Source organism: Oncorhynchus nerka, linkage group LG2 (assembly GCF_034236695.1).
Source record: "Oncorhynchus nerka isolate Pitt River linkage group LG2, Oner_Uvic_2.0, whole genome shotgun sequence".
NCBI classification, from domain to species: domain Eukaryota; kingdom Metazoa; phylum Chordata; class Actinopteri; order Salmoniformes; family Salmonidae; genus Oncorhynchus; species Oncorhynchus nerka.
Window position 1 is genome coordinate 8480249 of NC_088397.1, and position 13695 is coordinate 8493943.

Sequence of the window (13695 nt, forward strand, 5' to 3'; positions counted from 1 at the left end):
AGTCTCGTTATACTCGGGAAGAGCCAGGACTTTTACAGTCCCGTTATACTCGGTCAGAGCTAGGAGCGTTACAATCCCGTTATACTCGCCTAGAGCGAGGCGCTCCGAATAGCGGTTTGAGGAATGAGGCGGAAAAGGCGAGGAGAACATGTACACAGGACTTCTCTAAACCCAAATGCTTTGATATGGAAGATGTGTTTGTTGCTGAGATGGTGGATTCCTGTACTATTCCTGGCAGGTAGGTGATGAAGATGTATATAACTTTTACTGACTAACGAGCCAACCTAGCAGTGTAACAGGTTAATAAACAACCTTATTATTATTGTTTTCTCCTCACTTCTTTTACTTTTAAGATGTTTGTGTTCTCGAACCTGCCCTCCTTCTGATTTCTAACAGAAAAAAAAATTGGTTGATGTTTTTTCCGTCTTTTTTGCACGGGAACTTTTTTTCAGGATTTACCAAGGGAAAACATTTCAGGAAAGAACGATACATTGTAGCCTTCAAAGAAAAAAAACGTAATTTACTTTCAAGTTACAGTCACGTAGGCCAACAGTACAAGACTTGTGTAGCCCGTAAACGATACAAAGTAACGGATTTGGAATGTAGACTATCCTGCCGTTTGATTTCAACATCACGAGGGATAGAAGCATGAGCGTTGTTGTGTGACTTGCTTGGTGCAGCGCAATGAAGGTAGCACTGGTCTGGCGGCTGTATGTAGACGGGCTTCTGTTGGGTCCATGGTCCTCAGCCAAGTGTGAATAATGTGAAGGGAAGTTTATAGGTCACGGATTAGGAAGGACTGACTTCAATCAGTGTACAATAGCGTACATTGGAGTTGTAATATCCATTCATGAATTAATCAAATAATTACAGGTAAGTTTGAAAAAATGGTGTATTACAGATAGGGAATAATATTTTGTAATCATTTAGTTTTTTAGAAATGATAAACCTATAGATTATAGATTCTATCCCTGAGTTCATGTTGTCTAATGTAGGCTACAATACTCATTTTTGATTATGTAGTTATATAGAGAAGTGTTGATTTGTAGATTTCTCCAGCTCTGTGTTTAAAATGTCCTCCTAGGTAGCAGGAGCTGTTTGAGGGACACCACAGGTCCTTAGACTAGCAGCAGGTGTTTGAGGGTCACCATAGGTCCTTAGACTAGCAGCAGGTGTTTGAGGGTCACCATAGGTCCTTAGACTAGCAGCAGGTGTTTGAGGGTCACCATAGGTCCTTAGACTAGCAGCAGGTGTTTGAGGGTCACCATAGGTCCTTAGACTAGCAGCAGGTGTTTGAGGGTCACCATAGGTCCTTAGACTAGCAGCAGGTGTTTGAGGGACGCCACAGGTCCTTAGACTAGCAGCAGGTGTTTGAGGGACACCACAGGTCCTTAGACTAGCAGCAGGTGTTTGAGGGACATCACAGGTCCTTAGACTAGCAGCAGGTGTTTGAGGGACACCACAGGTCCTTAGACTAGCAGCAGGTGTTTGAGGGACACCACAGGTCCTTAGACTAGCAGCAGGTGTTTGAGGGACACCACAGGTCCTTAGACTAGCAGCAGGTGTTTGAGGGACACCACAGGTCCTTAGACTAGCAGCAGGTGTTTGAGGGACACCACAGGTCCTTAGACTAGCAGCAGGTGTTTGAGGGACACCACATGTCCTTAGACTAGCAGCAGGTGTTTGAGGGACACCACAGGTCCTTAGACTAGCAGCAGGTGTTTGTGAGGGATACCACAGGTCCTTAGACTAGCAGCATGTGCAACTTTCAAACTACAAACAGCGTAAGGAACTGGTCTGAAGTGGACTTTTGCTCCCTGCCTCTCCTCTCCTCCCTTTCCCTCATCCTTTCTTTCCCTGCTCTCCTGAAGTGCTGTGGCCTGCGGTGTGAGGAATGTAGCCTACTACACACCAACCGATTTCCCCTGTGCCTCTCTCTCTCTCTCTCTCTCTCTCTCTCTCTCTCTCTCTCTCTCTCTCTCTCTCTCGCTCTTCCTCTTCTCTTTCTCCCTCCTCTCTCTACACTGTTTCCCTCTCTACCATCGTTCTCTGTCGTTTAATCTCTCTCTCGCTCTGTGTGTGTCTGAAACAGCTCCTCTCCCCTCTAAACCCTCCCGTAGACCCCTCCTGTAGACTCGGTAGGGCTCTTCTGTAGACTCTGCAGGGCTCTTCTGTAGACTCCGTGGGGCTCTTCTGAAGATGAACTAATAAAATAAAACACCCCTGTCCCTGCTCCCCTCCTGAGGTGGTTTCCCTGGAAACGAATAAAGCCTGTGTTCCCGGTAGCTCTCAATCCTCTGAAAGCCCTACTGACTTTCCTGTTGTTTCCCTTTCTGCTGCTGGGAATGTTATGGCAATGTTATGGGAATGTTCTGGTAATGTTATGGGAATGTTCTAGTAATGGTATGGGAATGTTCTAGTAATGGTATGGGAATGTTCTAGTAATGTTACGGGAATGTTCTAGTAATGTTATGGGAATGTTCTAGTAATGTTATGGGAATGTTCTAGTAATGGTATGGGAATGTTCTAGTAATGTTACGGGAATGTTCTAGTAATGGTATGGGAATGTTCTAGTAATGTTACGGGAATGTTCTAGTAATGTTATGGGAATGTTCTAGTAATGTTATGGGAATGTTCTAGTAATGGTAATGTTCTAGTAATGTTCTGTTCTAGTAATGGTATGGGAATGTTCTAGTAATGTTACGGGAATGTTCTAGTAATGTTATGGGAATGTTCTAGTAATGTTATGGGAATGTTCTAGTAATGTTACGGGAATGTTCTAGTAATGTTATGGGAATGTTCTAGTAATGTTATGGGAATGTTCTAGTAATGTTTTGGGAATGTTCTAGTAATGTTTTGGGAATGTTCTAGTAATGTTTTGGGAATGTTCTAGTAATGTTTGGGAATGTTCTAGTAATGTTTTGGGAATGTTCTAGTAATGTTTTGGGAATGTTCTAGTAATGTTTTGGGAATGTTCTAGTAATGTTTTGGGAATGTTCTAGTAATGTTATGGAAGCTGTTACTGTTTTATTGCTGGCTCATCCAGAAGTTCCCTGTTTCATGAAGTGGTTTGGGAGAATGTGACAACTCTACTGTCTAACACACACACACACACACACACACACACACACACACACACACACACACACACACACACACACACACACACACACACACACACACACACACACACACACACACACACACACACACAAACAAATTAACGCTCGCACACAAACACACATACGAATTAACGCTCGCTCCCACACACCCATACACACACACAAACACACACACAGGACATGATTAAATGAAGCTACCCATCCCCCATCTCTCCCTCTCTGCTCATGGTTCCATTTCAGACCACAATTGTTCACTGACCTCACCTCCCACTGCCTATTCAAAGAAACACCACACACACACACACACACACACACACACACACACACACACACACACACACACACACACACACACACACACACACACACACACACACACATTTAGCAGACACAGATGTTTTTAGGCGTGTGTGTTTTCAGTTCATCACCTGCTGATTGACTGGACTGTCCAGCTGTGTTGTCAAGCTCCTGCTCATGAGATCTGTCGGGTTCAGAACTTATTAACCAACTGGGTTTGAACTAGTCTAGTCACCACAACACTGTTTGTCCCCTGAGCTTGATCCTAGACATGAACTCTGAGAGCTAACGCTAGTCTTCAGGTTCCTCATCATGAACCACTAAATCACCTCTGCTACATTCTGTTCAGAATCATATCAACTGAACTCAGTGAGTCAGATACAGACAGAGTGAATCAGGTTCCTCAACATGAACCACTGAACCACCTCTGCTACATTCTGTTCAGAATCATATCAAATAAACTCAGTGAATCATTGTTACTGTAATTTAATTATGCCAATGTGTTTTAATTAATTGAAAACCCTTCATCTATTTTATGAGAATTTGTAAGATTCTTGTTTGCATAAAATAGACGTAGACCAGCCGTTTCAATAATAGGTAACAGAATTTATTCTCGGAGCGCGCTCCCACGTTACCACGAGCAACAGTTTATATACAATAACATGATGTCATTTCATTGCTCCTAAAATGAATCTCCTCCTCCAGACCGGGTCAAAGGGAACTTTAAAAGTTCATTCTGAGTTCATTCTGACCCCCCAGCACATACACAGGACACACAACACAACTGAGTTCATTCTGACCCCCCAGCACATACACAGGACACACAACACAACTGAGTTCATTCTGACCCCCCAGCACATACACAGGACACACAACACAACTGAGTTCATGCTGACCCCCTAGCACATACACAGGACACACAACACAACTGAATTAACTTTTTGACCCCTCAACATTATCGATCACCACTTAGCTGACAGTTCTAATTAACAGAAAACCTAGGAATGCACTCACTTCCTTATCTAAAACACCCCAGAGCTCAGTTTCGTTGGTTCAACCATAGGTTAACTACCTTATCTGTTTACTTAATCCACAACCCATTTCTTTCTTCCTAGTTGGAATGGTGTTCATTAACTTTAATTACTCCTTGTCCGTGTCACACAATCCCTTCTTATGAACTCATATTGTTAATCAGATATAATAAAACAGAGTATAAGTTTACTTAGTTACAGTTATATTTGAAATGGGGATATTGTTTATTAATTTATTCATAATAATTCTAACAATCAGATACAGACAGAGTGAATCAGCTGTTTTTATGTTTTTAGGCTTTGAGACTGTGGTCATAGTGACCACTTGTGTTAAGTGTGGGGGGATTTACTCCATCACCACACTGGTAAACCCGGGTAACTGGTATTTAAAATGAAAGATTACCACACCAGCAACATATAATTCTGTTCATTTTGTTGAGTCAGATTGCATATTAAAATTACAGTCTGCTCTACTGCAGAAATGCTGTTTGTTCGTCCTAAATGGTACCCTATTCCCTACATAGTGCACTACTTTTGAGACATATGGGCCCTGGTCAAAAGTAGGGCACTAAATAGGGTGCCATTTGGGACACAGACCGTGTTCAATTGTACAGACAGCAATTGAATTGGAACAGATCCTGAGAAACTCTGATTTCTCTTTCTGACCTTTCAGTAGACTCGGCCCCAGCCTGGGCCTGACACTAACCGTACAGATACCTGTTGAGGATGAAACCACCTCTGCTCCTCTTTCCCAAACAAGGAGACAAGTAGATTTCAGCGGTCCCGTCATGTCCCTTATCCAAGCAGACATACAGTGGGGAGAACAAGTATTTGATACACTGCCGATTTTGCTTGTTTTCCTACTTACAAAGCATGTAGAGGTCTGTAATTTTTTATCATAGGTGCACTTCAAATGTGAGAGACAGAATCTAAAACAAAATCCAGAAAATCACATTGTATGATTTTTAAGTAATTAATTTGCATGACATAAGTATTTGATAACCTACCAACCAGTAAGAATTCCGGCTCTCACAGACCTGTTCGTTTTTCTTTAAGAAACCCTCCTGTTCTCCACTCATTACCTGTATTAACTGCACCTGTTTCAACTCGTTACCTGTATATAAGACACCTGTCCACACACTCAATCAAACAGACTCCAACCTCTCCACAATGGCCAAGACCTGAGAGCTCATCAGTGTAGACCTGCCAAGGCTGGGATGGGCTACAGGACAATAGGCAAGCAGCTTGGTGAGAAGGCAACAACTGTTGGCGCAATTATTAGAAAATGGAAGAAGTTCAAGATGACGGTCAATTACCCTCGCCATCTGAAGTTTGAGAGGCTCTGCAGACCTCCGGTGCGTCTCCACGGTCCAGTGTGTGGAAGTTTGCCAATGACCATCTGATCTCAGATCAATGCTGGCTCTACACACTATGCCTCCAGTGCGCCCATCAGTGAAGCACTAGCCCAGCTTTTCTGCAAAGCAAGACGACCCTGTGCCAGCCATCTCCACACTCACTGAGCTAGATGGGTGGCTGGGTCTTCCAGCAGCCAGGATGCGTTGGGCAGCTCCACGGTCCTGGAGTGGCCTAGCCAGTCTCCAGAGGAACCCAAGAAAATCTTTGGAGGGAGCTCCCCCCAGCGACGCTCCTCAGTCATGGAGGAGTGGGCCAAAATCCTTCTGCTCCAAGAACTACAAAAATGTATGAGTAATTGCAAACAAAGGTTGATGTACCATGGCTGCTTTGCTGATGTATCAAATACCTTATGTCATGCAGTGATGCATTAATTATGGCATACAATGTGATTTTCTGCAGTCTCCAGTGATGATCCATGATAAAAAATTACAGACTCCAGTGATGATCCATGGCACAAAGCCTCAGTGATCAAATACTTGTTCTCCAGACTGTAGCCTAACACAGTCTAGCCTTCTTCTGAGTTCCAGCCTCAGAGCATGTCACAGGTGGGAAACCCCTGAGGGCGATACTGAGATCTGGAGGGCTACTCCCCACTCACCTCCAGCGCAGTCAGTGTCACGTGGCCCTGCACTCCAGTCAAGAACTCCACGGAGTGTCCTGCGCTGGCTCTCCAGCGAGCTAAAGTGGGTATCCAGCCAGGATGCCCAGTCCAGGCTTCCAGTCCGCATCCAGCAAAGCCTCCAGTGATGATCCATGGCATGAAGCCTCCAGTGATGATCCACGGCACAAAGCCTCCAGTGATCCCCAAAGTCCGGAGCATCCAGCGACGGTCCCCAGTCCGGAGCCTGCAGCGACGGTCCCCAGTCCGGAGCCTGCAGCGACGGTCCCCAGTCCGGAGCCTGCAGCGACGGTCCCCAGTCCGGAGCCTCCAGCGACGGTCCCCAGTCCGGAGCCTGCAGCGACGGTCCCCAGTCCGGAGCCTCCAGCGACGGTCCCCAGTCCGGAGCCTGCAGCGAAGGTCCCCAGTCCGGTTCCCAGTCCGGAGCCTCCAGCGATGGTTCCCAGTCCGGTTCCCAGTCCGGAGCCTCCAGCGATGGTTCCCAGTCCGGTTCCCAGTCCGGAGCCTCCAGCGATGGTTCCCAGTCCGGTTCCCAGTCCGGAGCCTCCAGCGACGGTCCCCAGTCCGGTTCCCAGTCCAGAGCCTCCAGCGACGGTCCCCACTCCGGAGCCTGCAGCGACGGTCCCCAGTCCGGTTCCCAGTCCGGAGCCTCCAGCGATGGTTCCCAGTCCGGAGCCTCCGGCGAGGGATCTGCGGCCCGGTTCCTCCAGTGAAGGTCCATGCACCAGGGCTGCCACCAAAGAGGAGGGATCTGCGGGCGGAGGGGGGTCTACATCCCGCACCGGAGCCACCGCCATAAGGGATGCCCACCCGGACCCTCCCCTTTAGAGGCAGGTTTTGCGGCCGGAGTCCGCACCTTTGGGGGTACTGTCACACCCTGGTATTAGAGAGGCTTTTATTCTCTATTTTATTTAGGCCAGGGTGTGACTAGGGTGGGCATTCTAGTTTCTCCATTTCTATGTTTTCTATTTCTTTGTTTTTGGCCGAGTGTGGTTCCCAATCAGAGGCAGCTGTCTATCGTTGTCTCTGATTGGGAATCATACTTAGGCAGCCTTTTCCCCACCTGTGTTTTGTGGGTAGTTGTTTTCTGTTTCGTGTTTCTGCACCTGACAGAACTGTTTCGTTTTTTTCACTTTGTTATTTTGTTTGAGTGTTTTTGAGTAATAAAGATTAATGAACACTTACCACGCTGCGTTTTGGTCCATGCCTTCCGACGACAGACATTACAGTCAGACTAGCCTACTCTTGCTCTATTTCACGTTGATGGTAACAGTAAGGTTGTATTTAACTGTGTTTTAGGAGCTTTGTGAGGCTGGAGGTGAACATTCACTAGATGATGTAATTACCGGTTGGTCTGAAGTGCTGGTCTCGTGGTGAATGTAAGAGGGCGGACAGGGCCACACTGCTGATCTGGGGATTTCTCTCTATATGTCAGTTCACAGTGACACTGCCAGCTAGCCAGGTCCCAGATCTGTTTGTGCTAAGATGTCATCTCCTTGAAATGGCAATTAGTGACTCCTCTCTGTCTCTGTCTCTGTCTGTCTGTCTGTCTGTCTGTCTTTCTCTTCTCTTTCTCTGTCTCTCTCTCTCTCTCTCTCTCTCTCTCTCTCTCTCTCTCTCTCTCTCTCTCCACCAGATCTCCCATCTAGCTCAGCCATCCAGGTCTCCTCTCGTGAAGACAAGAAGTATGCCACGCTGTTCCAGTCGGTGGTCCTGCCGTGTCAATACTCCAGCATGTCCACCCAGACGCCTGTGATCCAATGGTGGTACAAGTCTTACTGCCGCGACCGCACCCGCGACGCCTTCAGCTTCCCGGAGGGCCTGGGGGTAAGGGGCTCCTCGTCCCATGTAGACTGCTCCGATTCTAGCCGCACCGTCCGCGTGGTGGCCTCCGTCACCGGATCCTCCATCACCCTGGCCGAGCACTACAAGGGCAGAGATATTACTATCATCAACAGTAAGACATGGCACTCAATACTACTGTTGTTGATGATGCTATTACATCAGGAGGACTAGATGTCCAGGGAGGCTGGCCAGGTCCTCTAGATAAAAGACATGTCACTAGTGTTGTTGATGATGCTATTACATCAGGCGGACTAGATGTTCAGGGAGGCTGGTCAGGTCCTCTAGATAAAAGACATGTCACTGGTGTTGTTGATGATGCTATTACATCAGGAGGACTTAGATGTCCAGGGAGGCTGGCCAGGTCCTCTAGATAAAAGACATGTCACTAGTGTTGTTGATGATGCTATTACATCAGGAGGACTAGATGTTCAGGGAGGCTGGCCAGGTCCTCTAGATAAAAGACATGTCACTAGTGTTGTTGATGATGCTATTACATCAGGAGGACTAGATGTTCAGGGAGGCTGGCCAGGTCCTCTAGATAAAAGACATGTCACTAGTGTTGTTGATGATGCTATTACATCAGAAGGACTAGATGTCAGGAGGCTGGCCAGGTCCTCTAGATAAAAGACATGTCACTAGTGTTGTTGATGATGCTATTACATCAGGAGGACTAGATGTCCAGGGAGGCTGGCCAGGTCCTCTAGATAAAAGACATGTCACTAGTGTTGTTGATGATGCTATTACATCAGGAGGACTAGATGTCCAGGAGGCTGGCCAGGTCCTCTAGATAAAAGACATGTCACTAGTGTTGTTGATGATGCTATTACATCAGGAGGACTAGATGTCCAGGAGGCTGGCCAGGTCCTCTGATAAAAGACATGTCACTAGTGTTGTTGATGATGCTATTACATCAGGAGGACTAGATGTCCAGGGAGGCTGGCCAGGTCCTCTAGATAAAAGACATGTCACTAGTGTTGTTGATGATGCTATTACATCAGGAGGACTAGATGTCCAGGAGGCTGGCCAGGTCCTCTAGATAAAAGACATGTCACTAGTGTTGTTGATGATGCTATTACATCAGGAGGACTAGATGTCCAGGGAGGCTGGTCAGGTCCTCTAGATAAAAGACATGTCACATGTCACTAGTGTTGTTGATGATGTATTACATCAGGAGGACTAGATGTCCAGGGAGGCTGGTCAGGTCCTCTAGATAAAATACATGTCACTAGTGTTGTTGATGATGTTATTACATCAGGAGGACTAGATGTCCAGGGAGGCTGGTCAGGTCCAGCAGATCAAAATAAAGATCATGTAGATAAAGGTCACAGTTGGTTGAGGTCACAGGCAGGTCACAAGGCTGCCTCTCTTCTCAATTCCATAACACACACGTTGACATGCACCCACCCACATGCGTGCTGTGAGGTCCTCTGAAGAGACACTAAGAGGGTGTTGTGGAGGACAAGCAGGGTGATGAATAGGAAGAGACGTGATAGTCCGGCGTCCCATTGTGACATAGCTACATGGGGGACGCTCAGCCCGAACACGCACCTCCCCACAATCCCCAGCCAACGCGGCTCCACGTTCTCGTCTTCTATGCGTTTTAATGTGTTGACAGTTGGAGAAATTGCTTGAGCCATGCTAAGAATTCAAAGTATGGAAGTCAACGGTCCGACATTCTAGAACACTGCTGTGTGTACACATACATCTTTTGGACTCTGATAGCCACTTTAGACTCAGGCATCGGTGAGCAGAGAAAGATAGAGATGGATAGAGTAAGAGGGAAAGATGGAGAGAGAGAGAGAGGCGGAGAGGGAGACAGAGAGAGAGAGGGGCGGAGAGGGAGACAGAGAGAGAGAGGGGCGGAGGGAAACAGAGAGAGAGAGAGAGAGAGAGCTGCAGAGAGAGAGAGAGAGAGCTGAGAGAGCTGCAGAGAGAGAGAGAGAGAATGGAGAGAGAGAGCTGCAGAGAGAGAGAGAGGGAGCTGCAGAGAGAGAGAGAGAGAGCAGCAGAGAGAGAGAGAATGAGAGAGAGAGAGAGAGCTGCAAAGAGAGAGAGAGGGAAAGATGGAGAGAGAGAGAGAGAGAGAGAGGGAGACATAGAGAGAGGGGAGACATAGAGAGAGGGGGCGGAGAGGGAGACAGAGAGAGAGAGAGAGAGCGGAGAGGGAAACAGAGAGAGAGAGAGAGAGAGAGAGCTGAGAGAGAGAGAAGTGCAGAGAGAGAGAGAGCGAGGGGTGGAGAGAGAGAGAGAGAGAGCTGCAGAGAGAGAGAGAGGGGTTGCAGAGAGAGAGAGAGAGAGCAGAGAGAGAGAGAGAGATGAGAGAGAGAGAGAGAGAGCTGCAGAGAGAGAGAGAGAGAGAGAGAGAGAGCTGCAGAGAGAGAGGAGACGGAGAGGGAGACAGAGAGAGAGAGCTGTAGAGAGAGGGGCGGAGAGGGAGACAGAGAGAGAGGGAGGGACGGAGAGGGAGACAGAGAGAGAGAGAGAGAGCTGTAGAGAGAGGGGCGGAGAGGGAGACAGAGAGAGAGGGAGGGACGGAGAGGAGACAGAGAGAGAGAGAGGGAGGGACGGAGAGGGAGACAGAGAGAGAGGGAGAGGGAGAGAGAGACAGAGAAAGAGAGAGGGGCGGAGAGGGAGACAGAGAGAGAGGGGGGAGGGACGGAGAGGGAGACAGAGAGAGGGGGAGGGACGGAGAGGGAGAAAGAGAGAGAGAGAGAGCTGTAGAGAGAGGGGGCGGAGAGGGAGAAAGAGAGAGGGGGGATGGACCTGCAACTGGACTCCAGATTTATTGAGCTGTAAATCAGGATAAGAATCCTCTCTTCTCCTGTGACCAGATGGACAAAAGAGGATTTTTTCCCACATTGCTGTGCTTTAATGTTGTCCTCTCCCTCACACCTTGTTCTCTCTCTCTCTCTACCCCCCTTTCTCTCTTCTCTCTCTCTCTCCCCCTCTTCTCTCTCTCTCTCTCTCTCCCCTCTCTCTCTCTCTCTCTCTCTGTTCTCTGTTCTCTCTCTCTCCCCCTCTCTTCTCTCTCTCTCTCTCTCTCTCCCTCTCTCTCTCTCTCTGTCTCTCTGTTCTCTCTCTCTCTCTCTCTCCCCTCTCTCTCTCTCTCTCTCTCTCTCTCTCTGTTCTCTCTCTGTTCTCTCTCTCTCTGTTCTCTCTCCATCTTTCCCTCTCTGTCTCTCTCTGATGTGAGGCTCTTTAAAAGGAGCTCTCTCTGTTCTCTCTCTCCATCTGCCTCTCTCTGATGTGGGGCACTTCAAAAGGAGCTCTCTCTCTCTGTCTGTTCACTGTGAAGTCAGCCTTAATGGTTTGGCTCCTCTGGTGAACCCTGGAGTGGGCACAAACACATTGAACTTCCTACCCTGTTCCAAGAATCTGTGGAGTAAGGATGGAGGAGGGGATGGGGGGGGATGGAGGAGGGGATGGGGGGGATGGAGGAGGGGATGGAGGAGGGAGGGGATGGGGGGGATGGAGGAGGGAGGGGATGGGGGGATGGAGGAGGGGATGGAGGAGGGGATGGGGGGGATGGAGGAGGGGATGGGGGGATGGAGGAGGGGATGGAGGAGGGGATGGGGGGATGGAGGAGGGGATGGAGGGATGGAGGAGGGGATGGGGGGGGGGGATGGAGGGATGGAGGAGGGGATGGGGGATGGAGGATGGGATGGGGGATGGAGGAGGGGATGGGGGGGTGGGGGGGATGGAGGGATGGAGGAGGGGATGGGGGGATGGAGGGGGATGGGGGGGGTGGGGGATGGGGATGGGGGGATGTATACACATCAATATACATATCAATATATACATGGGGGGATACACATCAATATACACTATACACATCAATATGGAATATACACTATATACATCAATATACACTATGGACATCAATATACACTACACACATCAATATACACATCAATATACACTATACACATCAATATACACATCAATATACACATCACGTCAATATGCACTATACACATCAATATACATATCAATATACACTATACACATCAATATACACTATACACATTAATATACACATCAATATATACACTATACACATCAATATACACATCAATATACACTATACACATCAATATACACTATACACATCAATATACACTATACACATCAATATACACATCAATATACACTACACACATCAATATACACATCAATATACAATATACACATCAATATACACTACACACATCAATATACACATCAATATACACTACACACATCAATATACACATCAATATACACTACACACATCAATATACACTATCACATCAATATACACTATACACATCAATATACACTACATACGTCAATATACACATACAATATACACATCAATATACACTACACACATCAATATACACTATACACATCAATATACACTACACACATCAATATACACATCAATATACAATATACACATCAATATACACTATACACATATATATATCAATATACACTATACACATCAATATACACATCAATATACACTATACACATCAATATACACATCAATATGCACTATACACATCAATGTTCACATCAATATACACTACACACATCAATATACACATCAATATACATACACACACAATGTACACATCAATATACACTATACACATCAATATACACATCAATATACACTACACACATTAATATACACATCAATATACACTATACACATCAATATACACATCAATATACACTACACACATCAATATACACATCAATATACATCAATATACACTACACATCAATATACACTATACACATCAATATACACATCAATATACACTATACACATCAATATACACTATACACATCAATATACACTATACACATCAATATACACTATACACATCAATATACACATCAATATACACTATACACATCAATATACACTACACACATCAATGTACACATCAATATACACTATACACATCAATATACACAATATACACTATACACATCAATATACACTACATATCAATATACACATCATACACATCAATATACAATATACACTTAATGTACACATCAATATACACTATACACATCAATATATACTATACACATCAATACACTATACACATCAATATACTTCAATATACACATCAATATACACATCAATATACACTACACACATTAATGTACACATGTGATCAATCTACACTGGTCTCCAGAGTGATCTGCAGAGTGATCTCATCAAGTGATCTGCAGATGATCTACACTGATCTACAGAGTGATATCAGAGTGATCTGCAGAATATACATCTTCAGAGTGATCTGCAGAGTGATCTAGAGTGATCTGCAGAGTGATATCGGGGTGATCTGCAGAGTGATCTGCA

At 46.1% G+C, this 13695-nt stretch overlaps 1 protein-coding gene across 1 annotated transcript in view; it reads left to right on the forward strand.

Moving 5' to 3' along the window:
- Positions 1 to 13695, forward strand: part of LOC115120104 (immunoglobulin-like domain-containing receptor 2) — a 50951-nt gene continuing 37256 nt past the window's right edge. The window contains exons 1-2 of the mRNA XM_065020558.1: positions 1 to 238; positions 8122 to 8442. Coding sequence (XP_064876630.1) covers positions 124 to 238; positions 8122 to 8442 — 436 coding nt within the window. The 5' untranslated portion in view covers positions 1 to 123. The remainder of the gene's footprint in view (positions 239 to 8121; positions 8443 to 13695) is intronic.